Below are 25617 nucleotides of genomic sequence, written 5' to 3'. Positions count from 1 at the left end.
TTACTTTTTAATTTTCGGCAGCAATTTTCATATCATTTTCTTTTATGTTAGGACTAACGATAGGGTTTTGTAATGTATTTTAAGTAGATTAACTTGTATATTTTTTAGGGAAGGAAGAGGGGGACGAGGTTTTATGTATTTTTTGTTTGTATGTGTAAAACTTCTTTTTTTTGTTATTGTATTCAAATTGGAAGAACTTAACTTGGATATTTATTTCATTTTTTTGTATTTTCAATTTCATGTCGCGATTTTTCTTTTTCATTTTTTTAAATAATAAAACCCGGTTCAGGTTTCTTGCTTATTTAATTTTTTAATTTTTTAATTTTTAGTGTTGCGTGTTTTAGGATAAATATATTTACAAATTACAATTTAACGTTTAAGCTTTTTTAGGTTTCTCCTTTTTTTATTTCTTCAACAAATATTTAAATCATTAAATTGGATTTTTGGGGGAAGGGGGTATATATGGGTGTGTATAAATACAAAATTAAAATCATACAAAAGTCTCACAATTTTTCTTTTCTGTTTTTTAAAAAAAACTTATAATTTCATGTTTTTTCTTTAACGCCGTAAAATTACTTACTATAGTTGTTTTTAGGTTTAATTTTATGCATATTTTTTGTATTTTAATTTAATAATTTTATTAAATAAACAATCGCTAAGATTTTTTTGTCTTTTTTTCTCTTTATTTTGTGAGTGTTTTAGTGTAATAGTTTGTTTGTTTTTTGTATATATAAATAATCCTTAGTTATTACCGTCTTAGTTACCGTAATTTTGTGTGTATGTTTCACTAGATACAGTCAGTGTATTCTTGAGGCCAGTCAAATTCAAGAGTTTCAGACTTTCAACCGACATTTCATCATTCAACATCTGCCAAAAATTATTGGCAAAAATTATGGGTATGTTCACTTTCTGGTTTCAGGTTTAAGTATGAGGAAACGACATTTTCGGTTTCTTTACATTCATACGTAGTACTGCTAGGCTTATTCTCTTCAAAGCTAGTTGGCGCATTAAGTTTCGCTGAGTTTCTTAATAATTTTCTGATCTCGAGGAAAAAAAGGAAGGCAAAAATGTTTAGTCGACCTGTCCGTTTTCTTCTTCGAAGTCTCGCAACAAACCGATCCCATAATTTTTTATTTGTAGCGGCTGGGAATGAATCCAAATGGGATTGTGACTATAAAAATGTGTTTTGGGAAAATCTTTTTCTAAATTTTCTTAACTTTTCCAGAATTTCCTTAATTTTCCCAAAAAATAGTTTTGGGAAAATTTGCAAAAATGTAGGAACATTTGAGAAAATTAAGGAACAACAAGAACAAAAAGCATCCAGAGTCTGAATGGTCAAATCTTGTAATGGGATGCAACTTGTTCTGACACCTTGGCCCCATCCTACATCGACATCTCTTGTCACAATTTTGATAGAGTTGCAGAAAAAGCAGCAATTCGTAAACGTTGGCTTTATAAAGAAATTATTGAGAGACAAAATCACATTTTTTTGTCCCATTCGCTGTCGAAACTCTGGGACCAATTTGCAAGGATGGTTTTAAGTTTATCAATGAAATCGCAAAGCGAATTGAAGATTTGTGAGAGTCGATCGAAAGAATTCTTACTACAAAGAATAAGTATCGCAGTCCAACGTCACAATGTAGCATTTGGTATGGGAACGTTCCCTGATGGAAAAGCGTTGGATGAAACATTTAATTCTAATTTTCTTATCATTTACGTGATTGAATAAATTTAATGGGAACATATAGGAAAACGGTTTCCCAAAAATAGTCCCTGCAAAAAACTGACACTACTCAGACAATGTATGAAATAAAGGAATGTGCGTTAAACTTGACTGGTTTTAGAATCCCACTTCCTGTAGTTCTCACTTTTTTATTTGGATATTTTATTGGCATTTCCACGAGTCGTACTTTTGTTCATCGAATATATCAGCGCCGTTTCTTTTAAATTATTTTTTTTTTCGTTTTTTTTTATTATTTTTTGTAGTTTCTTTAAACTTATTTATCAATTTATATAAACGATACAAGAGTAAAAATCGTCTTACATTTCTAACAACGTCACACTGTACACTTACTAAATTTTTAATTTAATTTCATTTTTTGTCCATTTTCTTTTTTTTTCATTTTCGAGTTGACTATTTTTACGGTTTTTCTGTTATAAAAAATGTATCAGTTTTATTTGAATGCATCATATTTTAAGTATATGGCGCAGCTTTCAACGTTGAAACTTTTCGCAGTTTTATTTTCATGTTGCAACGAATACGTTTCATTATTTTCAGTTGATTTAATATTTCTCTTAATATTTCGATTAGCTATTCTTATTCTCCCATTTCGAAATTGATATATTTTTTATTGTTATATCATCGATCTTAAATTTAGTAGATTCTCTATAGCACTTCGGATTTTTTATAAGTCGTGAAAATGCCGAACTATTTTTTTCTTATTGTGTTTAAATGGAATAACCTCGGTTTAAAAAAATGATCTTCGAATTGTGGCCATTTAGAACGTAAGGTAAAAACTGAAGAAACGGAATTATACTGTTCAATGTTGGAGGTAAGTTTATATTTTTAAAAAAATGACGTTTACAGACATCAAAACTGGGGTCAAAAAATGTATACGTTTCGTCAATACAAAATATTTTCAGTCTTCAAACAGTTTCTACACAGGTGCATATTACACTGAGCTATTGTAAGATCCATCATTTCGATTCAGTGATTATTTGCAACGAATTGCTTTTATGGCACTACGAAATGGAAACGGTAAAGGAGTAATTTTAGGCGCTATAAAAAGTCAAAGAAAATTGATGGGGTTCCTTGCAGGGTTTCTTGAATTTTTACCTTCGATTCTGTTAATATGCTTTCGTACAAAAAACTTAGAGAACTAAAACAATCCAAGCAATCAATTGTTATGAGTATAGTTAGCACAAAACGTTGAATAAAAGTTAGAAGCAATCTTAATACAAATTTGTAGTTCTAAAATAATAATACAAAAAGGCTTCACGGGTCATTTCAATTAGTTAAGTGAAATATATAGAAAAAAAATGGAAAATTATTTTTAATATTTAGACGTGTTAGTACACACTGTGTACATTTGGTTCCCAGCAATGGCTTTAGAGATCAAAGAAAATTTTGCGAAGTAAATTAAATTAGTGAACTTGTTCCCGAATATTCTCGTTTCCTATTCAAACGTCGCATCACCTAAAGATCTAGCACAAAATCACATAGAGTGGGGGCGAAATTTTTTTCTCGAAACCGTTATCTATTAGTCAAAATCACATCAACACCGATACATATCTAGAAATCAGGCTACTCGGCGATATGATACTAACTCTCGTTAAACTCATCACCATTTGACCACACAATACAACCTTAATATGGTATGAGGCCACCGCATGTCGTATCATCAATCAATAGGATAGGCGGCTACCATCCAATTCTTTTTGGAGTGTAAAGGGGCCAGTAGAAAATGCTTATCGAGTAACAACGTTTTGTAAGTCTAATTCTAATATAAATAGAAAAAGCTGGTAGGTGCACACTACCCTATTAATTGGCACACTACGTGATCAGTGTTAATAAGAATAAAAACCTATTTCCGCTGTCCATACATCTCAAAGTACTTGAACCGGGATAGTAGGAGAATTGTAGACTGGTATGCTACAGTCTCCTTACTATGAATGAAATGATTCAAATAGCAAGGCATACACACATTAGTTCCATGATCAACGGTTCGCAACATGCAAACACAAATTTTGGAACGTTCCGCATCAGGTTAGATCAACGGATCAAAAAGATCCCCGGTAAATGCTAACACATACGCAGTAAAAATGTTAATAGAAAAACGATTGAATTGGAAGAAGAATAGAAAATTGGAAAGTAAGAGAGGAATGTTAACACATTGCACAATATTGTGAAATACAAAAGTAGAAATGCACACGCCGTTCACCAACCACGGCAAGACTGGTTCATATAAAAGTCTATCAAATTTCTATAGATTTGATGAAACGAAGAGAAGTCATTTTTTCCAGAAAGATATGCTCTTAACGCTTTACGGCACAAACACAAAATTAACAAGGTTTTGCCCAACATTGGTTATAAACAGTCAAATACACCATAACTCGTCTCATTCAAAAAATATCACAGCCAAACCTAATATATGTTAATGCTGTACCATAAAATGTTTTGTGCCTTTTCTTATTCGTTTTCCCTTCTTTGTTTTGTTTTTTGTTTTTATAATGTCACCTGTCAACAAACAATCGAGAGATATAGAGTAAATGCAATTGATTAATTCATACGGTGTTTGTGTTTCTGTGTTGTGTCTGTGTGTAATTGTTGTGTGTAAAACTTTTCCTGTCTACACATCTTGTTTGGTTTTACAATGAAAAACATATTACAACTAAATTTATTTACCCTTAGAAATGTAGATGTAGATTTCGTTTAATTTAAATATTCTTACAATGAATATATTAGATAATAGATCGTTCGCATCACGTCAAACTGTAAAATTAGTGCGGTAACAAATACACCATCGTACGCGGAGTTGTCTTACCTTCGATTGAATTCGATTTTAATAGCTGAAAGGAAAATGGAAAATGTTAAAAGTGGGATTGATGAGAGACACTAAGATAATATATATTGTACCCAGCCGTCCCGAGACACTATTTTGTCTAAAAAAAATTGCACGACACGCCTGCCTGAATATTCCCGTGAAGTATCGCCAAAGTCAGTTTTTGAGAATTTTTTAAATCGCAAAAAAAAATCGCTAAAGTGTGAAGAAGCGTTAAGAAAATTTGCCGAAGTTAGAAGAAACGACAAAAAGAAAAAAGTCAAATAATTGGCGTTTCTTCACACTTTGGCGATTTTTCTTGGTGGTTCTTCACACTTTGGCGATTTTTTTTTTGCGATTAAATTTTTTCTTGGTGATTTGACTTTGGCGATACTTCACGGGAATAACATAACAAGGGACAAAAAGTTGACAAGTCCAGTTTTCGAGAGAACTTTGTGGATCCAAGCCAAAGCCGAAGTCATTAAACAGATGAAACTTCATCGGAAACTTCGACTTTCTCGTTTATCGCGAGTTTTGTAACGGATTTTACATGGGACGTCGAAAGCTCATGAAATTCGATGAAAAAAGAGGGATTCTATTGAAAAACAGCCTACCGAAATCGGACGCATTTTCTATTGGAATTTTTTAATTGTACCTAGAAAGGACTTAGACCCTAGAAGTTAAAACCACTTTCAAAAAAATTCTTCGAAGCGTGTGACTGATGACAGGTGTGCAAAAACCGAAAAATTGCAATTTACTTACAAAAATTTCTCCAGTTACACGAGCCGTACAGGGTCGTGTGGGGTGTCATTAGAAAGGTAATCACATGTACTATTGAACCGAATAGAGGTTGATGGTTTTAAAATTCATCCACACTGAAATATGTGCCGTTGAAGTTTTCAACCGAAGACTTACACTGTTCTTACAGAAATTTCTCGGGGTACACAAAACGTACATGGTCGTGTAGGGTGTCATTTGACAGGTAATTAAATGTGCTAAAAGTAATTCTCTGTGTTCCCTTTAAACGTATTAAAGGGAACACAGAGAATTACTTTTTCAGTCTGAAAATTGCTGAATTTTTTGGCCCCTCACCTTACTTTTTCACTTTGAAGTTTGCTAACTTTCAGAGACCAATTACCCTTTGTCGATGTATTGTATGTCTAATTCCAGATAGAAAAACTTACTTGGGCGACAATATCTTACAACTTGACTCGATCTGACTTCATTTGCAGTGTTATTGCACCAAGTACCTTCATACCCCTAAGTCAAATGGTCACCTACGACCAGTAAAGGAAACTAGAATAAGTCAGCCCTGATAACGAAAGCTCAGTGATATTCTACTACTAAATCTTTCGATCTGCAAGAAATGAGTAAGCATATCCCACCAACCCAAAGATCCTCTATATCTAAATGCTATTCTAAAACTTCCCGTTTAATCCCTTGATTGAATGATTTAATTTTCCGTCTAAAGAGAGCTTTCATCAATGTGTCACTCACCATCTAAAATCTCCTGTTTTGCTTTGTTTATTTCGATACGCATTTCACGTATTATTTCAGCCCTAAAGTTGTCCAATTCTTGTGGATTAGCCAATGACAAACCGCCGTCACCATTAACTTGTTTCAGTATCGTTTCTTCACTGGCACTGCCAAATCGTTTACGGGATGGTCTCGGTGATTCCGAACCACTGTTGTTCATATTGTTCGATTGCGAATTCGATCCCGAATTGGTGCCTAGTTTGTGTGGTAGAGTGTTTGACTTCTCCCACGGTCGTTGTCGTCCGTTATCGTCGTTTTGTTCCTGGTGGTAAAATTTGAGTTAAGAAAGTGTGCAGAACAAGTCTTTCAGACTGCAACTAGTGTTTACGAACGACATCTACCTCCGGTTTCTTTTCCGCTTTCTCTCGACGTCTAGCTAAAGTTTTTGCCATTTCATCCATCATAGATGCCATTCCATTTCCACTTCTGCCGATTGTTCCATAATTTCCGCTACCTCCGCTCGATGTACTGCTTCCACTGTTTTCAGCAGGCATTGGAGGAGGTGAATTCTTAGCGTTCCGTTTTAACTTAGCTTGTTGTAATTGTGACGCTAATGAACTCATATCCATTCCAATCGATTGATTAAGTAGACCACTCATTGGCGGAGGCGGTGGAGGTGGAGCACCTGAAGGAGCTGCTGCTGCAACAATTGGCATTGCTGGTGGCATTGGCGGTCCACCATTACTCATTGGAAACGGTGGAGCTTGTGGAATTGGTGCAGACGTCTGAGCTGCAGTAGGATAGTTACTGTTGTTGTTCGGTAAGCCATTCGATGGTGGATATACTGCCGGTTGTTGTTGTTGCTGCTGTTGACTGTTATACACGCTATTATTACTGACGGAGTTCGGTAGACCTGGTGCTTGTTGATTCGTTGATACATAAATGGGACTGTTTGAATTATGCGACTGAAGGTGCATCGATGGCGGCTGAATTTGATTTTGATTTGAGCTAGATGACACGTATATGGGCTGATTGTATTGTGACATGTTCTACGGAAGGTTCTCAATTAAGTAAAATATGGCAACCAATGTAACTTCACCAGTCGAACCTGATTTGATCCGTATGAACTCTGTGTGGCATAAACATTTTGTTGTGGCGGTGTTTGTTGTTGATGCATTTGACCGTACTGCGGCTGAATCGGAAGCATTCCAGTTTGGGAACCAAAACCTTGTGGCGGCATAGACATTGGTGGCGGTTGAGGTGCAGGCGGTGCACTGGAATTAGAATGGGTTAAAACGTTGTGACTCAGTAAAAACAAAACAAAGGATATTGACCTGCTGGTACGATGATGACCTTGTGGTGTCGGTGGACTTTGTGGTATATTTTGATTTGTTTGTGAAGTTGGTGTATGTGGAGCTGGCGGAGCTGTAGACGTAATTTGTTGTTGTTGAATCATAGCTGCGTCTTCTCTTGTCATTGTTCGATAGCCCATATCTTCATCGTAAGTCGTACCATTTGGAATCTGAGGGTTTCCAGCGGTTATCAATCGTCCACTTAAAACCTTCAATATAAACCGTATGATCAATGGACTCAATAATTTTTCAATTTTCACTCTCAACATACATCTAAAGCATGTGTCATAGCTCTGGCAAAACCTTCCGCATCTTGTTGACTTGAGAAATTCAAGCCGTAAACAAACTTCGAATCACGCCATTGATGGAACGTTGCTGTCGCTTGGTTATATTTCAGTCCTTTGACAATGGAACAATTGATAACGACTTCATGGTCCTGCAATTTACGGCCGACTACGCGAAATGTATTATTCTGTTGATGGTGATAGATTTGCACTTTGCTGAGGCCGGACGATGTTCCGGATGGTATCCACTTCTTTTGAGTGTCATCGTAGACCATAACTGATGCTCTAGCACCAATAATACTTTGTTCACTGGGAAAAATAGGGAAAATGTCGATGAGTACATTATAATGACAATTGCAACGTAAAATATCTCATTCAAAATTGGAATTCAATTAGAGTGGAAACTGTTGACGGCATACTCATCGATATACATTTATGTTCCCAATTAATTAGCAGAAAAATCAAATCAGAGAAGTGAAAAACATGCTGCCAAAGAGGCGAATCAAAATAGCGTGTTAAATTTACGGCAATTAGAAATATAATAAATATACACATCGGAGCATGAAGAACACCCATTTGAGTTTTTTAGATGAATTTCGTACAAAATATATTACCTAGCTAGCGTGTTATGTCTTTTACCACATCTGAATGTGTACTTTTAATATACACCTACACACCCTGCCAATTTGAATATATACACAGAAGAAAAAAACATTCGCCGCTTCAGAATTAAATTCAGAAAGTGATAACAGGGATCAACGCCCTATGAATGAACAAGAGAGAGAGAGAGAGAGAGAAAGAAAGAAAAACCCACAAAATCAACATTTTTGGTGGCACACAAATCTCCGAAACTGACATTTTAGTTTTATTACATCCACAAAAATGTTAACTAAATGGCAGTCATATCATATTACGGTAATGATGTTAAAATGTTCTGAATTGAGACAAACTGCTTACCATTGGTGTTTTAACATCGCTTTCAAGAATTACTAATTGTACACTTGAATAACACCTTAATTGGTTTATAATTACTTCATTAACATATAACCGCTTAACTAGCTGTATGGAAACGCTGGTAATTTGATTCCATTTTAATCAACCGGAATTATTATTAAACATTCTTTAGCGCTGAGCGAAAAAATTATTATCATTTTCCATTCTTCATACCGTTGCCATTATTATATAGAACGCTCTTTATTAACTATGGCAGTAGTATAATACTTGTCTGCACGATGACGATGACCCATTTCATAAAATATACTGCGTCGTCTTCTAAAGTATGTATTCTTCACGTTCGTCTGCTTTCAATTCGTATCGTTGTAGATATGTAGTGCTTTTCATCAACGGTCGTTTATTACTATAAAAGTATACGCGAAAGGCTTTTAGGTTGCATTGCCATAAAGCGAACTATTTTACCAGAATAGATTCATATCGGGGAGCTCAAGGCATATATAGCACAGGACAAAATATCTGAATGTTTTCATGGATTTTCATAATATTCTTGCGATCTTTCGTGGAGATTTTAGGATTTTTACCAATGGTGAAAATGTCGACAGTTCGAGGAAATTCCTGAACTCAAATCGTGCAACTGATCTTTGACATGTATGGACGTTTGAAGATGCTTGGAATTGAAACAATATCTAAAGTCTGCTTTGAAGGATGAATTAAATTCCAATCCCTTGATGTTCTAGGTCCCTGACACTCCCTGACACTAGCCTATTGAAATTGGTTAAATATATAGTTCCAACTCTTTTCATGTATTTCTACAAACTGTGTACCGTGTGTCTGGAGTCGTGTTTTGCCTAAATCAAATTTGCTGATTATCACTTAGAGCCGTAAGTCAAGCTAAGGAGTAAACAGTAGATAACAAGGGATCACTGATCTTTGTTCTTCCCTACCTTTTAATACCGAAGTCTCCATCTCAAAACGCTTGATCTAAATCTAAACTAAAGTTTAGCAGACACAGAATTAGAACATAAATCGGTGCAAGATTTCGAGTGACATTTCTGCGATAAAATAATAAATTTGTCGGTGAATTTAAGCTGCGAGCGCACTTACACCGTTTAGCTCTCCGTTTACGTTTTAACAATGGAAAGTGGGAGGAGCTTCCATTGTTCACTCGTAAACGGAGTGCTAAACGGCGTAAGTGCGCTCGCAGCCTTAGTATAACGTCAAATATCTTTAACGATTGCAATCAAACCGAGCAACGTTGAGCACATTCATTGAATGTATATTGTTCTATGCCATTCACACAATATTTTTTTTTTGGTTTACAATAGAGAAACCCCGTCATTATACCGACGAATATATGTGTGGGTAAAAGGAAAGCATTGTTTTGCCATAGTTGCTGCATGATGAATATTATTTAATGCTCTCGCAGTCTTGATAGGCAACGTTCTTATACATATATGTATGTTAAATAGTAGTACCTAGTACATAAAATGAAAATAACCAAACTGATGTGTACACATTACGTATATGTATGTTACTTAATAAACCACATCGGTACACTAGAATTCATGTAATAGGAGCACTTTGTATATATTTTTGTGGAACCGTTTTTGATTTGCTTTCAAATACGTTTTGTTTTTCGTCTTTTTATTTCTTCTTCTTTCTACTATTCGTTTATACCATTGAGGATGAATTCACTCCCACATAATTTGAAAATTTGACTTCCTTCATTATGATGCTAAACAATCTAAATGAATTTTATAAATACCATAACAATAGTCGTCTCTCCGCACTCTACACTCTTCATCGTCTTCGTTTTTTTTTGTACTCAATTTAATTGTAAAAAGAAAATACAAAACAATTTGCCTACAAAGTGGCAATGTTTTTGTTTGATTTAACGTCTCTTCGGTAGATTTAGTACAAAACATTTGTTTTATATAAACTCGTGTCACATTTCAGATTGTTAGTAATTTATTTCTTCGTTTTTTGTTGTTGTTATTATTGTTGTTGTTGCTACTTCTGATGCTCGCTGCATCGTTGGAGGAAATGTGTAATTGGCATAATGATTATGTTAACCAATAGTATGATCGTATCATGATGATGATGATGACAACGCTGAGTAGACGAATAAACACATAAAACGTGGACGTAAGCGTTTTTTAAGCAAAAATACAGCTTAAGCAGATAAAACTGACGAGAGTTAGTATCACCTCGTTTATTTTTTCATTTAAATAGACCATGGAAATGTATATGCAGCGCGAAAAATATTGTAAGAAGTAAGTAGCTGTGTAAAGAGAAATGTTTTTAGAATAACATTTCATTGGCATGACTTGTAAGACAAGTTGTAATTTATAATCGTGCAAAGGATTGACCGACTTGTTACACAATTCCCTTTTTTAAAACGATGACGAACAATTGTTGAGTGACATGCGGCTGAAAGTTAACCGGTTTCTTGACCGATAAAATCTATCAATAACAGACACACCAAATGTCACACGGTCGCTGATTTTTAATCGATTTTAAATATTGTGCAAAGGTCCGTGCGAAAGTACACTTTTGAGTATTGCTCAAAACTGCCATACAAATAAATTTATGAAATTGGTATTAATTTGCATATAGTTACGCTACCATCTACAGCTATTGCAGGTAAAACACGGAGGTAATTTAACGGTGAAGGTAAAATTGAAACTTTGATTGCATCTATTGAAAAGGTGATTGAAATATAGTTATATTAGTCTAGTTCGTCCAGCCACATATATCGAGCGATGACGGTGGTTGAGTTAGTTGTCATGGTATACATATAAGATTCCGATATTTAAGGCACAAGGTGCGATGGCAATCTTGAATGACAAAACTATGCGAACGAAAAAGTGGGATTAGGACGAGACAAACCTTGTCAAAATTCTCACGTACAATGTTCTTATGGAACCGTCCATAGGATCAATCATGGATGAGACTTATTTCATCCTTTAAACTGTGATTTCATTTAGCCGGTTCCAAATTTTGAAGCCATACCAACAACTATTGTTAAATGGCGAATTACGTATACGCAGTGCTTAAGTTAACTTTTATGTGTACAATCGACATCGCGCTATGAATGTAATGAGGGATTCTTTTGAAAAACAGCCTACCGAAATCGGACGTATTTTCCAGTGAACTTTTTCATATGTGCCTAGAAACGTAGTCGACCCTAGAAGCCAAAACCACTTTCAAAAAAAATTCTTCGAAGCTTGTGTTGCTAGTGGGAGGTGATCAAAAACCGAAAACTTGCAATTTTCTTACAAAAATTTCTCCAGTTACACGCGCCGTACAGGATCGTGTGGGGTGTTATTAGAAAGGTAATCACACGTACTATTGCGCCGAATAGGGACTTATTGGTTTTAGAATTCATCTACACTGAAATATGTGCAGGTAAGGTTTTTAACCGCAGACTTACACTGTTCTTACAGAAATTTCTCGAGGTACACAAAATGTACACGGGGTATCATTTGAAAGGTAATTTTATGTGTTTGTGGGCCAAATAGAGTCTTATGTGATTTGGATGCATATGCGATGAAACATGGCCGCTTAAACAGTTCAACTTCTATTTCATTGTAGATGCATCCAAACTACATGAGACCAATACCAGTACGTGTGATTACCTTTCTAATGACACCCCACTCGACCCTGTACGGCTCGTGTAACTGCAGAAATTTTTGTAAGAAAAGTGCTAATTTTCGGTTTTCGATCACCTCCTGCTAGCCACACAAGCTCCGAAGAATTTTTTTGAAAGTGGTTTTGGCTTCTAGGGTCGAAGTCCTTTCTAGGTAGATATAAAGAACTCCACTAGAAAATGCGTTCGATTTCGGTAGGCTGTTTTTCAAAAGAATCCCTCAATAGCTGAAGTAACGGTTAGTCACCTGTTATCAACACTACAACAAGCACTACAATTGCAGATACTGCTTAGCCCTCGTAAAAGATCTCACTTTCATATCTAAACTGTTACTGCTTTTTCTCTCTGTTTCTCTGTGGTCTCACTAACCTAAGAGGTTCAGTATTTTCTCTAAAGATCGGATAAAAACCACACTAATAAAAAGGGATTTTTGCGTTTTTAAATATTTCTGAAAAGAACATTTTGTGACTGAGAATCTCAGACAATAGTTAAATAGAAAATCGTTAAGACGATAGATCTGCAAAAGAACGGTATGTATGGTAGGTGTCAATCATATCTGATAGAATTTGCATCACTCATTGTCAGTCAAGTGGATCCTATTTTGCATATGAATAAAAGAAAAATGTTTGACGAAACAATATACATCAATTTTGCTGTGACAATTATTTTCAACAATCGCCCAATTGTCTACAAATATAAAATTTTACGAAATTTTACTTCATGAGACCTACTAATTCTAAGAACTGTCCATACGGTCACCGGTATAACGAAAGAAACTCATGCAATTTACAAAGAAATGTAATATAAAGTGGAGATATGAATTAGAACGTTTTTCGAGTAGAAGTTCCGGTAATGTTTGCTTGATGAACCGAACGGAAATTTTTTTAAGTCAAGTTTTTCATTTGCCTAACATTGGGATAAGAACAAAAACTCCAACAGACATTCCGTACAAGGTGATCATTCAAGATAAATCCATTGCTTTCCGTCTAATTCCGTAGCAAACACTTGCTAGCACAGCTGCGCCAAATAAGTTAGTTTACAAATCGTTAATCATCATTTAGTTTACTGTAAAGTGGAACAGTTTATGATAGACAAGTGTATTATTCCAATGACAAGCTCGGTACCACATGTATATATATACCACACAATTTAATAAAATGTGAAACAATAATAATAATATTGCGATGGATATGATTCAGTAGTTTGTTGCGACAGGAATGCGAGTAAATAAAATGGCAAGCAATCAACATTGAAGCAAACAACGTATAATATCTCATTTAGCTGAGCGGTTTTTTTTTTTCTTTCTTCATCATCGTCCAAAGTTATGCATTCGACGAAACGTGTGTATATGATGGGTGTAATTATATAGAGCCCATAGTAGTTGTTAGGAAAATTTCGGAAATACTTTTTCTGTTTTGTCACCGAGTTAATTATAATGGGAAAATTGTGTAGAAGGGAAAATGACAAAATCGAACGAATTCGAAATGAAAAATTACATTTCGGGCTCTATTATCTCCGACTGTACATTAAGCGATATTAAAAGCTATAAAAACATTTGAAGATAGGTAAAGCAAAAGTTGTTGTGAAGTAATGATGTATGCATACTAAAACACATTACAACAACGAGAACGGAACAGAGACCTTGATATTTTACTTTCTTTAATTTATAAACGAATTATTATTACGAATCAAACGCAAAAAAAAATATGAATCAAACGATAAGACACACACATATTCATGAACCAAAAAAAAGGTGCAAATGCAGTCATGCTCGAAGTCGGACTATATAATTCATCGAAAAATGTTATTATTAACCAATTCAAAGGAAAATCGATACTGTCCATTTAAGACCCTGAATCACAACAATCTGTTCGAGCGAGGAACCGGTTTTCCTTTTTCTTTATTATTTAGATTTTGCTTATTGGACTAATGATCATTGTACACCATGAAAATTTTTGTGCTTTCCAGTTAATTGACCGAGTTACTACCACATTACTTAGTCAATTTACGGACGAAAATTGCGTGTTATCGCGGTGGGCTCCAGCGAATTATATTTGTATAATAAGAAATTGGTAATAAACGGTTTACGATTAGAGTCCCTTATCCGGTTCGTGCAAACAAGCTGGAGTTTTAAATATTTTTATCATGTGTCGGACATCTGCTGCACACAACACATATAGTTCTCGTTCGGTTTTTTTTACTACAGATAATAAAAATAAATATACAAACAACGAATTTACGCGTACAACAACACCCCATCACTAATGAGTCTCGTCTGGCATGGTAAGTTTTTTTTTCTGCTTTGGACGAAATTGATTTTGTTAACTTATAATCAAATTTAGGACATAATATCCGATTGAAGACAATCCCCAGCTTACGATCGTGTCAATAACATTCGCAGTTTGAGTGAGAGAAAACGAAAAAAAAAACTTTAATTCTGAAAAATAATATCATGTCCAGTGTTCCACCATTAAATGTACACCTTGCGCAAGTTGCGTCCCACACCCCATATAATAAAAGTGAAATTAACAATGAGTAATCAAATTTAAATGTTTCCAACCCTCTTTACATTGATTAAACGAGAAATAAGTTGACAATTTGAATCGCATATGCATAAATTGCCATACGAATAGGTAAAATTCACAAACAAAGAAATTCACACTTTAAGCCAGAAAATTTGTTTCAATACATTTTCCATCACTCTTTATCCTTCTCACCCACGAAATCATACTCACTTCATTATTTTGTTTCTTTTTCGGTTTGTTTTTTATTTTCACTATCCTTTCTTATTCTGTCACTATTCACCTAGGCACATCTCCATTAACTTGGGAACATTTCCCTTTAACTTGGACACATTTAATTTATAAGATTTTTCAGCACTTCTCGACGAAATTGAGTAGACTACACTTTGATCACTTTGATGCTTGCTAGAATGAAACGGTTGGTATGAAAACAGAACGGTTCGAAATGGCTGATTATTATTGACATTTGACGAGTTAATAAATGCGGCTGGGTATCGACATAACCGATTTAAAATCGTATAATTTCCCAGTAGGTATTGCTACTTAGTACGGTAAACTTTACAGTCTTGGTAGATATAGTACATTTTCTACCTTGGTGTATATTTCGAGAATAACTTCGTATGTACAATTGTATATAACGAGCGCCAGCGAGTGTATATACAATTGTACATAAGAAGTGATTCGAGAAATATACACCAAGGTAGAACAATGTTTTATCTCCTGCAAGCTGATATTTCATACATTAGCGAAATAATCACAAAAATTTGGATTTAAAATTAATTAATTAAGCATGTTGTTTTAAACAACAACAAAAAAACATCATACAGAGAATCCTTTATTTACTTACTCACACACATATACTATCCACCTCAACATTTCGTTCAAATCACATCATTCCGACTACTCTGATTATTTTATCGATGTAGAAGTGACTAACGAACCACTACCGACACCAATTGCATCTCGGTATGTGATTTGTTGGCGTAGTGGTCAGTATGTTTGGTTGATATGCTGCTGGTCCCGTGTTCGCTTCCGCCGTTCGGCGATTTTTTTTTTTTCAAATATGTAGATGGAAAGTAAATTTACCCTAGGTGGGCTATGTGTGAATTATCCAATCGTATAGGCTGTGGTTATGTATGTGTTTGTGTTTATATGCAGAAACGCGTAATGTATGAAATATCAGCTTGCAGGAGATAAACAAGATTATTGTTTTGAAAGCAGGTAGAATGCATCAAATGCATGACATTCGAATTGGTGAAAAAATACCCGTGACCGATTCGCATGTGATTAAGAAATTGTGGCATACAAAGTTAAACCAAATTTTTGTTGGTTGCGGAAATGGGGTCATCAATTGCAATGATGATAAGAAGACTATGAGAGGTGCTAAATTGTGCACAACAGAAACGTACTTGAAGAAGAAACATGCCGAGGTCGTTGGTGTCACACAAGTAATAACTCATGTATTGCCAATGTTCCGTCAAGTGAAATCGCGATCAAGACAGTTACTAGACAACTGGTCTTCAGAACTCTCTTGATGAATATAACAGTCTATACATTTTTTACATATAACACAAGACAAGTTATGTATCATTCTCTCTCATCATAACAGTCTATAGAGTGTTATGATGAAAGAGAAAGAAATATCTTGACAAGTATCCCAAGGCAAGTTATAAATAACTAGCCTTCGGTCCTCTCGCTCACATCGTAAGATGTTAAAAGAGGAGCAAATACTTTGACAAGTTACCCAAGGCAATTTATAATTAACAAGGTTCTGAAAGAACAGGTAAAGACACTTTCGAGTTGATCACGAAGGCGGTGTGATCAAAATTTTCCTGTAGCGCCAACTAGGTTTGGAAAATTTTATATGACGATTTCAACTTAACAAAAAAAATTGTTGTCAAGTTGACTTTTCAAACAATATCCATGTCTGAATTGTCAAGATTTGTGTTTCACCCGCCTTCGTAAGTGTCTTAACCTGTTCTTTCAGAACCTTGATAATTAACTGGTATTCGGTCGTCTCGCTCAAGGCTGTAAACTTTGGGGAGGTCACGCAGATACAGATACGCGGGTTACACACCACACTTGATGATAACATGGCGGATTTCATACAAAAATTCACATACTGTGATGACAATCATCGCCGTGATGATATGGTGAATTTTTTTTGTATGTAAAATCATCAGATGTGGACCATGCTCTGTTCCCGCTAGTTCCCGCGTATCTAATAAAATTGCGGTCTCCGTGACATCCCCAAAGTTTACAGCCTTGGTCTCGCACTGATCATAACAGTCTATAGGCTTGTTACAAGGCCATATGAATTGTCAAATTTCATCCACAGAACCATAACCTCAATAATATTTCTGTGTAAATCGCGTAGGCGACGTTGCTCGATATGTATGAAATATCACGTAAGCGACGTTGCTGTGGATGAAATTGTGGTTGTTCGGTTTGTCAAAGTTCGTGTTCAAGAAGGTACTGAAAGAACAGGTTCAGACACTTTCGAGTTGATCGCGAAGGCGGTGTGATCAAAATTTTCCTGTAGCGCCAACTAGGTTTGGAATTTTTTATGACGATTTTAACTTACCAAAAAAAACATAGCTAACGCCGACCCGTACGAAACACCTATTCGTATCAAAAGCCTTTACTGTGAAACTCTTCATTCTCTACTGAAAAGCTATTCGCCCTTTAAAATCACTTACATTATCTTTCTTTGCCTTTTTATCAAATAAATTGCCGGAGGCAATATAGACAGCCCCTTACGAAGTCAACTTTCATAAATTCCTATTTAAACAGCTATATACCGCTATATTTACCTATATTTTCCTATAAATAAACATTTCACAGATGAACATGCTATTATATAGCTCTATATGCCTGTATATAGCTCAATATAGGTGAATATAGATATATATAGATGTCCATATAGGGAATGCCTGAAACACCCCACACACAACAAATTATTTCCATGTTAACAGAAACTCTCTAAGTACCATTTTTCCCAAGATATTTCACTTTTATTAAAATCCAATATGGCCACCGGCTGCCATTTTATAAGGAGACCGGAAATTTTACCAACGCTTTACATTCGTTAATGCCTTTCAAACAAAAAAAAAATTCATGAAATTCGGTCAAAATTTACTCGAGATATTGACAAAATACTCCACGTTCACTGTACGGCCGAGTAGCCAGATAAGAGCTCACTCCAAGAGACCTAGCTCACGCTTAATTTCAAAAACTTCCTTTTCCCTGATTGGTACGGTCAATACCTATCTAATAAAGCTAAAACAGACGAAATATGTTCAAATGTGGCCGACCTACAAGCAAAAACTGCTTGCCGCCCTGTGCCTGTTTCACACCAAGGGGTCTAACTCACGAGTCGGTCATCCGATTTCCATAAACTTTTTTTTGTCGATCGGTATTGTAAATACCTTTTATTTGACGTATCACTTACAAGTGTAACGTTTAAATGTCCGGAGATATCTTCAAAAAACCGTAAAGCACTTATTGGGCCACAGCTCGGGAGGGGTCGATCCAAAATCACTCATCTTTGAACTTAGCCTGTCTTTTGACATTACCAAACGTGAAAAAAAAGAATTTTCAAAATCGGATGCGTTTTACTCAAGTTATCGTGCAGACAGACAGACAGACAGACGGACATTTTTTTTTTCATTGATTTGGCATCTCTAGACAACCACAATAGGTTTCCCCTTACTCAGGGAGTCCAATTCGACGTGTTACAAACGTATGCGTAAACCTATAAGACCCCAGTACTTCGTACGGGTCTAAAAATGCGTTCAGGAGTGTTGGGCCAAAGATTCTGCTATTTCTTTCGTACGCAATGTGTGAATATCTCCTCGACCTGAATGAAAATTTCCCACTAACTATCATTGTAATACTATGACAATCGATTCCGAGTCTTAACTGGTGTATATTCGTTAAGTTTGAACAATTTTAACAAAAGATCGTTTCTGCATTACCTATAATTGAACACTCTGATCAATTTTTGAATGAAAATTATAACTTTTAACAGAATAATATGAAGAAAAATTACCCTCCCTTTTTACCCATCACTTTACAGGGTAACTTTGTTAAAGGCTCGCCACCTTTATGTTCCAATTAAACATCAGTCTACTTAACATTCGTCACACCTTTTGTTTGCACTGTAGTCTGTGCCCAAGATTAGGGTGTACACAAGAGCATGATGGTCACTTATGAGATCGTTGCTCACCGCCAATCCTCCAATATGTCCAGGACTTCCCACCGCCTAAATAAAATAGTAACTATATTGCAGCAAAGGAATGTGCACAATATTAAGATTTTCAATAAAATAGAAACTTACAAAATCCAAAGAGCCACCGTCTCGATGAGTTGGTTGTCTTTGACTGGGAAATCCTTCTGCACCCTCAGTACCTTCAAGAATATTCAAAATACGTGGATCCTCGATGCCATCTCTCCAGTTGAAATCTCCAACCATACTCCATCCACTGTGACCCAACGTGGAATCAACTGCCATATAACCGATATGAACTAGGTGATTTGTCAATTCCACATTCGAATCGTCGGTGTCTCTCGCAGGCCTTCTGTACACCACTGAGAAAGTAAACTTTCTCGTTATTTCATCATTATTGCAAGCTCGACAGTTCATCTGGGTGGTTATGTCAGCAATCATGACGGAATCAGCAAAAGCTTCACTTGTGACATGGGACATTCGAATCGAGTTTCCATTGCTTAGTACAGTTTCTCTCCAAGCAATCAGAATTCCACCTCCTCTTCTGTCTTCAAATCCCGTCGGAGCTTCTCCTCGCCAAGTGTCTAAAAGTATTGAAATTCGATTGTGTAGGCACAATCAGCAAAATTTCAGGAAAAAGTCTGATATACCTTCATGGTGACCATTGCTCCTATCTTGTCGAAAAATGTGATAATTTTGAAGACCGAGCCGTTGAAGTACAAATTCATTAGTGTGTCTGTCATTCAGCCAAGTTTCCACCAAGGCAACGATACCAGGATTATTTCTCTGAATCACAGCTCTCAATCTGTCAAATTTATTTTCCATACATCCCGATCTGTTCAATGGGTTGACGCTTTGCATATTGCAAAACACCACAGGAATTGAGACATCGATGCAAATGCATTCCGTTTCAGAATCAGATGATGATTCCTCAAGTTCCGGAGTACGCACAGCTCGTTGTCTTTGTTGGTCTTTTCGTCGCTCTCCCTCCCGTTTGCGTTCCAGTCGCTTTTTTTCTTTCAAAGCTTCTTTTTGTGAAACGGCGGTTTGGCTAGCTGCTGTTCCAGCGGTTGAAGTTGTAGCTGACTTAACCTCTGCAGCTAGTTTAGCAGAGGCTTTCAAAGACATAGCAACGTTTCCTTCTAGAGCACTTGCTTTTCCGTAAAGCTTGGAGACTTGCCTCATGCCATCGATGTATTGGATTTCGGGTACTAATCCTGCTTTAGCCTCGGTTATTTCGTAGAGTTTATATGCTTCCAATTTAAGATTTCCCGCTAGCAAAAATAAATAAATTTACAATTGATATAAGAAGGCACCATGCAAATTTTGTGTGAGGTAAAATGTATCACCTTTAATAAGGTCTGCTTGGGTACCAGCAACAGTAGTAGTAGGAGTAGTCAGTTTACTAGCTAAAGAACCAGCACTGTGCCCTGCTAAGCCATCTGCGACCGGCATCAAACACAAATCGAAAATATCACCCGGATTTGGATTTTCAATTACATTCTCAAGAGCAGCAATGTATCCAGATTTCTCTTTAGTCACAATAGTCGTTCCCGCATCCGTCACCACTCCGCCATAAATTCCCCCTGCAATAGCCCCTGGAGGTCCTCCTAAGAAGAATCCTCCAACACCACCAGCCATTACTCCGGTTGTTCTAGTAGCACTTTTCATAGCTCGGTGTCCACCTTCTTTATCCCCCACGAGATAATGTATACCGCCTTTGAAATGTCCAACTACCGGAATTCCATCGGCAACACTTAGCAATCCTTTGCCACACCTTTTCTGGGTTTTTATAGCATCTTTGGTGTTACCAGCTATTAAATAGCCCACAGACGTTGCCTGTAAAAGAAATTGACATCTATGTATAGACAATTTTAAAATAGTGAAGAAAGCGGACCTCACCAGGCTTTAGCTGGTCATTTTTTCTTTGAAAATAATTCAAAAGTGTAACGATCGTAATCTAACATCTAAAAATACCACAAAGTAAGCTAACATTGAATTCTATGAAGTATGTTTCTGGGAATATATTGCCTAAAAGTAAATACTGAATGTCCGTGAAAGTCTATTTTTACATTTGAAATTTAAAGTTTTTAAAGAATTTTCTTGAGAAGATGGTGATTAAATGAATGTTTCGACTACCCGCAGATTCGAACACTGAGACCTGACGCATTCCGAGAACGAACACTTTCTCTTAATCCATTTGTTCGGTGGATACGTTGATATCAAACAAAACAAAAACATTAACGCATACAAGCAAACAATATCAAAATATAAAAATAGTCTGTATAAATATTTATATGAAGAAATGTAGAAGTGATAAGAGACATATCTAGAAATATACAATGGAGGGGAAAACGACGCCAGAAAATACTGGGACATGGGCTAGCTTTTATTGGAGGAAATTAATAGAGATAAAGAAAGCAAATTAGAAGGAATTTTTTATTTCCTTGGGTGAATAAGACAAAATGTAAAATTACTACTATTTGGCGTTTGGAAGAAATACTCGGCTCACTAGCTGTATCATTGTCGTTTCCCCCTCTGAGACAATGATAGACTGTGATGATATCATGCCCGGACTGTAGTAAGCGAACGTGACGCAAGCCCACTACTACAAAATTAAAAAAAAAAAATTAGGGACAAGGAATACAGCAACTTTTTGACTTTTTTCCCCTGCATCCTATCGCCCCACAATTATTGTTGACCGCCCTTATTTGTGTATTTCTACCTGCAGGAGATAACATTATTATATTCTACAGCTTTCCTTTGATGGGTTTCCTCAACATCTGCCACCAGTGACGCACTTTCTCGGCTAAAATTTTCTTTGTCAAATTTTTTTTGTGAATTTTAGTTGACACTTCGACTCTAGCAGTTACGAGTTCGAAAACCTATGGGCGGTTTTTCTTCCTGATTCCAAATCACTAAAGAAATCGTTTCTGCGACGTCGGGATCGCGACCTATGTCCGTTTTAAGTTAAATGGGAATTACATTAGAGTAAAAGAGACAAAGCTATGTAACATCGTGTTGTCTCTTTCACTCTAATGTAATTCCTATTTATCTTAAAACGGACATAGCTCCCGATCCCGACGTAGTAGAAACGATTTCTTTAGTGATTTGGAATCAGGAAGAAAAACCGCCCATAGGTTTTCGAACTCGTAACTGCTACGTTGAAAGTACACACCTTTGTCACCTAGTTCACAATAATTATTGAACATTTTTCCTGACAGTTATTTTGGAAGTTAACATTCAAGGACTTGCGTCACATTTACCCTCTAACGGTTTTTTTACACATACTGTTCATAAACCAACCCTAGCAAATGAATAACATTCTTGTACCGGCTACTAAGGAATTTGTGAAGCTTTTCTTACACCATTGCTCGGTGTACTGGTAAAATGAATTGACCGTAAATATTTTCTAACTGATCGTTTTATGCGCACATTAATTTAACGAAATTAAACCTAGAAACTATAAAGTATACTAACCTGAGAAACTATAGGACATTCGTGAAAGAAACGTTCTTGCGTCGCGGCGGCTCCTTTTGCATCGCCACAAACAAGTTGGACTCCCGATTTCACTTGAGACACGATAGGAATGGAATCAGTATTCCCCATTATCAATTTGTTAATTCTAATTTTTGACTAATTACAAAAAATGCAAAAATTAACTTCATCAGCAAAGTCTGAAATCGAACTGACTCATTTCTCTCTAGTTTGAGTGGCAATCTGCAAATAAACGAAATGTGTCTGTATAGATGGATTCAACACAATCACGTCGAATTGATGCTGGTTCTGCCGATTGAAAACATTTTGTGTAGCCAATGAAATACTAACTAACACAACACACGTTAGGGTATTAAGTATGTTACTCCGTTATAACACTAACACAAGTGCGTCGGAATTCTATAGCTTCCATGATTTGTTGCAAGTTGTAAATCGATTTTTGACATCTAGGGATGATAACAAGTTTTTGTGGACTACTACAGTCTCAACCCTTTTATCCATCACACAACCCTAATATTAACCCAACTGTTGAATCTTTTGAATCTTCAACAGTCGACGATCTGGCTACCAGTCAGATCTTTAGAATTGTGGACTTTTGGGCGGAGAATTAAACACTTTAATTTGGGCGTGTTGCCCTTTCGACCTTAGACTAATCATACCTAGACAGGAATTACATACGGCGAAAAGTGGCCCCTACATCAGTTTGTATAATATTCATATTTCGTAAGACGTTACACTAACACATGTTACACTGATAAAAAAGATTTTGGCGGTGTACTTCGGATATGTATGATATACTTCTGTTATGCATAGTATGCGTCGGGTATGTATGGCAAATCTGTCGTATGTAAGTTTACGTACGATATGTGTGCCATACATCTCACGCGTGTAGTCGACGTAGGACATGTGTAAAATTTTGGTATGTGTAACCTCATCGCAAAATTACCTCATACGCCCAACACGTTTGAGAAAAGCACACGTTTAGGATGTTTGTATACGCATGGTAAGTATGATGTCAAAAGATCGTACTTGTTGTGCGTTAACATTCGTACACTGTGCATTTTATATTAATAGCAACTATGTCAAGTCCTTTACGTACATGAGATGAATGTATCTGTATCAGGATTTTAGGATTCACTTAAAAACAGAAATATTAAATTCAGTCATTTAAATTTCAAAACGTTTTATTCCCTGAGTTCCAATCTCATACTGTTGAAATATCGAAATATTACGCAAAAAGAAGAAGAAGGAATTATTCATATGTGTGTCATGTTTTTAACGTATAGCATGTATAAGTACTTTGTGTGCAAACGTGCTCCACGTTTACCTACTTCTACCAACGCTTCACAATACAACTATCAATGTAGTATGTCTTAATTGCAACATTGATTGAAGCGCCGCTTTGAGATCAAGAGGTCCCCAGTTCAAACCCATCACCAAACATGGAGAAAATTTTTATCTAAGAAAAAGTTACGATATAAATGAATAAAAACACGAAAAATAAAAAAATTAAAATTAAAAAGAACGAAATTTGACGAAATAATGTACATCAAAATTTCATTTTATTTCGGATACCAGAGCAAACGTACTGGACGTTTACTGACGCAGTGCACGTGTACTAAACGTTCCCGAAGTTCGATCCAAAAATAGCTGTCTGCCAGCCAATTTACACGTCCACTACGTACAGTACACGTCCAGCGCGTTAACTTTTCTATCAGTGTACAAAACAAAATTAGCATATTTGATCGTGTATGAAATAACTAATAGTTTCGTCGAAATTAATTTTCGATTATTATTTTGTGGTGATCGAGAAGTAACATTTTTTGTTTTGAAGAAGAAAGTCGAAGAAAATAATTTCAACCGCAGAACTTACATTTCTTTTTTTTGACAACTACTCAATTAACGATTAAAATTGGATTTCGTCTCTTTTTGATCTGAAATCTATTGATTAATAATTAAAGTAGTAAAACAAATTATTCTTTCTGAAAGTCCGTAAAAAATAATAAAAAAAAATTCATAAGAGGGATTCTTTTGAATTTCGACTGACCGAAATCGGCGCTATTTTTTCCGGGACTTTTTTATATATGCCTAGTTAGGCCTTGGTCCCTAGGCCCCAAAACCAGTCTCAGATAATTTTGATCTTCCACACCTGTCTGGTGGTAAACGGTGCCAATTCGAAAATAGGGGTTTCGTAGTCCGGATTTCATTTCCCTAAGGGGACGAGGACACGGGCGTGTATGGGCTCGTTGGAAAGCTGAGGTCGAGTACTCCCGGGGCAAATATTAACTTCGAAAAAAATTGATGATTATCGGACGAAAATATGACTTCCGGAAAATTTCTCAAAGACGATGGAATCTCGGTGAACTTTGACGAGGGCTGTGACATCACTAATGCAATTATTTGATTAAATTATTGTTTATTATGAATGTGGAGGACCTCAGCCTCAGACCTTATAAAATAAAATAAAATACAAATTTCAACGCACTCTGATATCAGAATATCGTGAATCACCAATATGCGACATTGCGTTTGATTTATGTTTGACGCTTTTAATTTTGAATTTTCAGCGGACTTACGAATGAATTTTAATATAAAACTAAAAAACATAGCTAACGCCGACCCGTACGAAACACCTATTCGTATCAAAAGCCTTTACTGTGAAACTCTTCATTTCTTTTACTTCATTCTCTACTGAAAAGCTATTCGCCCTTTAAAATCACTTACATTATCTTTTTTTGCCTTGTTACCATATACAAATAAATTGCAATATAGACAGCCCCGTAAACAACAGATAATAAACATTTCACAGATGAATATGCTATTATATAGCTCTATATGCCTGTATATAGCTCAATATATGTGAATATAGATATATATATAGATGTCTATATATGGAATGCCTGAAACACCCCACACACATAACAAATTATTTCCATGTTAACAGAAACTCTCTAAGTACCATTTTCCCCAAGATATATCAATTTTATTGAAATCCTATATGGCCACCGGCAGCCATTTTGTTAGGAGACCGGAAATTTTACCGACGCTTTACATTCGTTAATACCTTTCAAACAAAAAAAAAATCATGAAATTCGGTCAAAATACTCGAGATA

The 25617-nt window shown here is 35.9% G+C and overlaps 2 protein-coding genes across 2 annotated transcripts; both read right to left on the bottom strand.

Moving 5' to 3' along the window:
• Positions 1–787: 787 nt before the first annotated feature.
• On the bottom strand, positions 788–15219 carry LOC119086001 (protein enabled). The gene is made up of 7 exons (XM_037196576.1): positions 14992–15219; positions 7641–7962; positions 7352–7578; positions 7126–7291; positions 6419–7066; positions 6039–6339; positions 788–4569 (listed from the first exon to the last, which is right to left on the bottom strand). The coding sequence occupies exons 1-7, from the start codon at positions 14994–14996 to the stop codon at positions 4541–4543; spliced, it is 1698 nt and encodes a 565-aa protein (XP_037052471.1). The 5' UTR covers positions 14997–15219; the 3' UTR covers positions 788–4540.
• A 3473-nt stretch (positions 15220–18692) lies between these two features.
• On the bottom strand, positions 18693–22733 carry LOC119086000. Its single transcript, XM_037196575.1, has 5 exons — positions 22487–22733; positions 20356–20845; positions 19657–20280; positions 19118–19590; positions 18693–19042 (listed from the first exon to the last, which is right to left on the bottom strand). The coding sequence occupies exons 1-5, from the start codon at positions 22613–22615 to the stop codon at positions 18911–18913; spliced, it is 1848 nt and encodes a 615-aa protein (XP_037052470.1). The 5' UTR covers positions 22616–22733; the 3' UTR covers positions 18693–18910.
• Between the last annotated feature and the right edge of the window lie 2884 nt (positions 22734–25617).

The sequence above is a fragment of the Bradysia coprophila genome, chromosome IV, assembly GCF_014529535.1.
Source record: "Bradysia coprophila strain Holo2 chromosome IV, BU_Bcop_v1, whole genome shotgun sequence".
Classification (NCBI taxonomy): domain Eukaryota; kingdom Metazoa; phylum Arthropoda; class Insecta; order Diptera; family Sciaridae; genus Bradysia; species Bradysia coprophila.
This window is presented reverse-complemented; position numbering and strand designations above follow the sequence as displayed.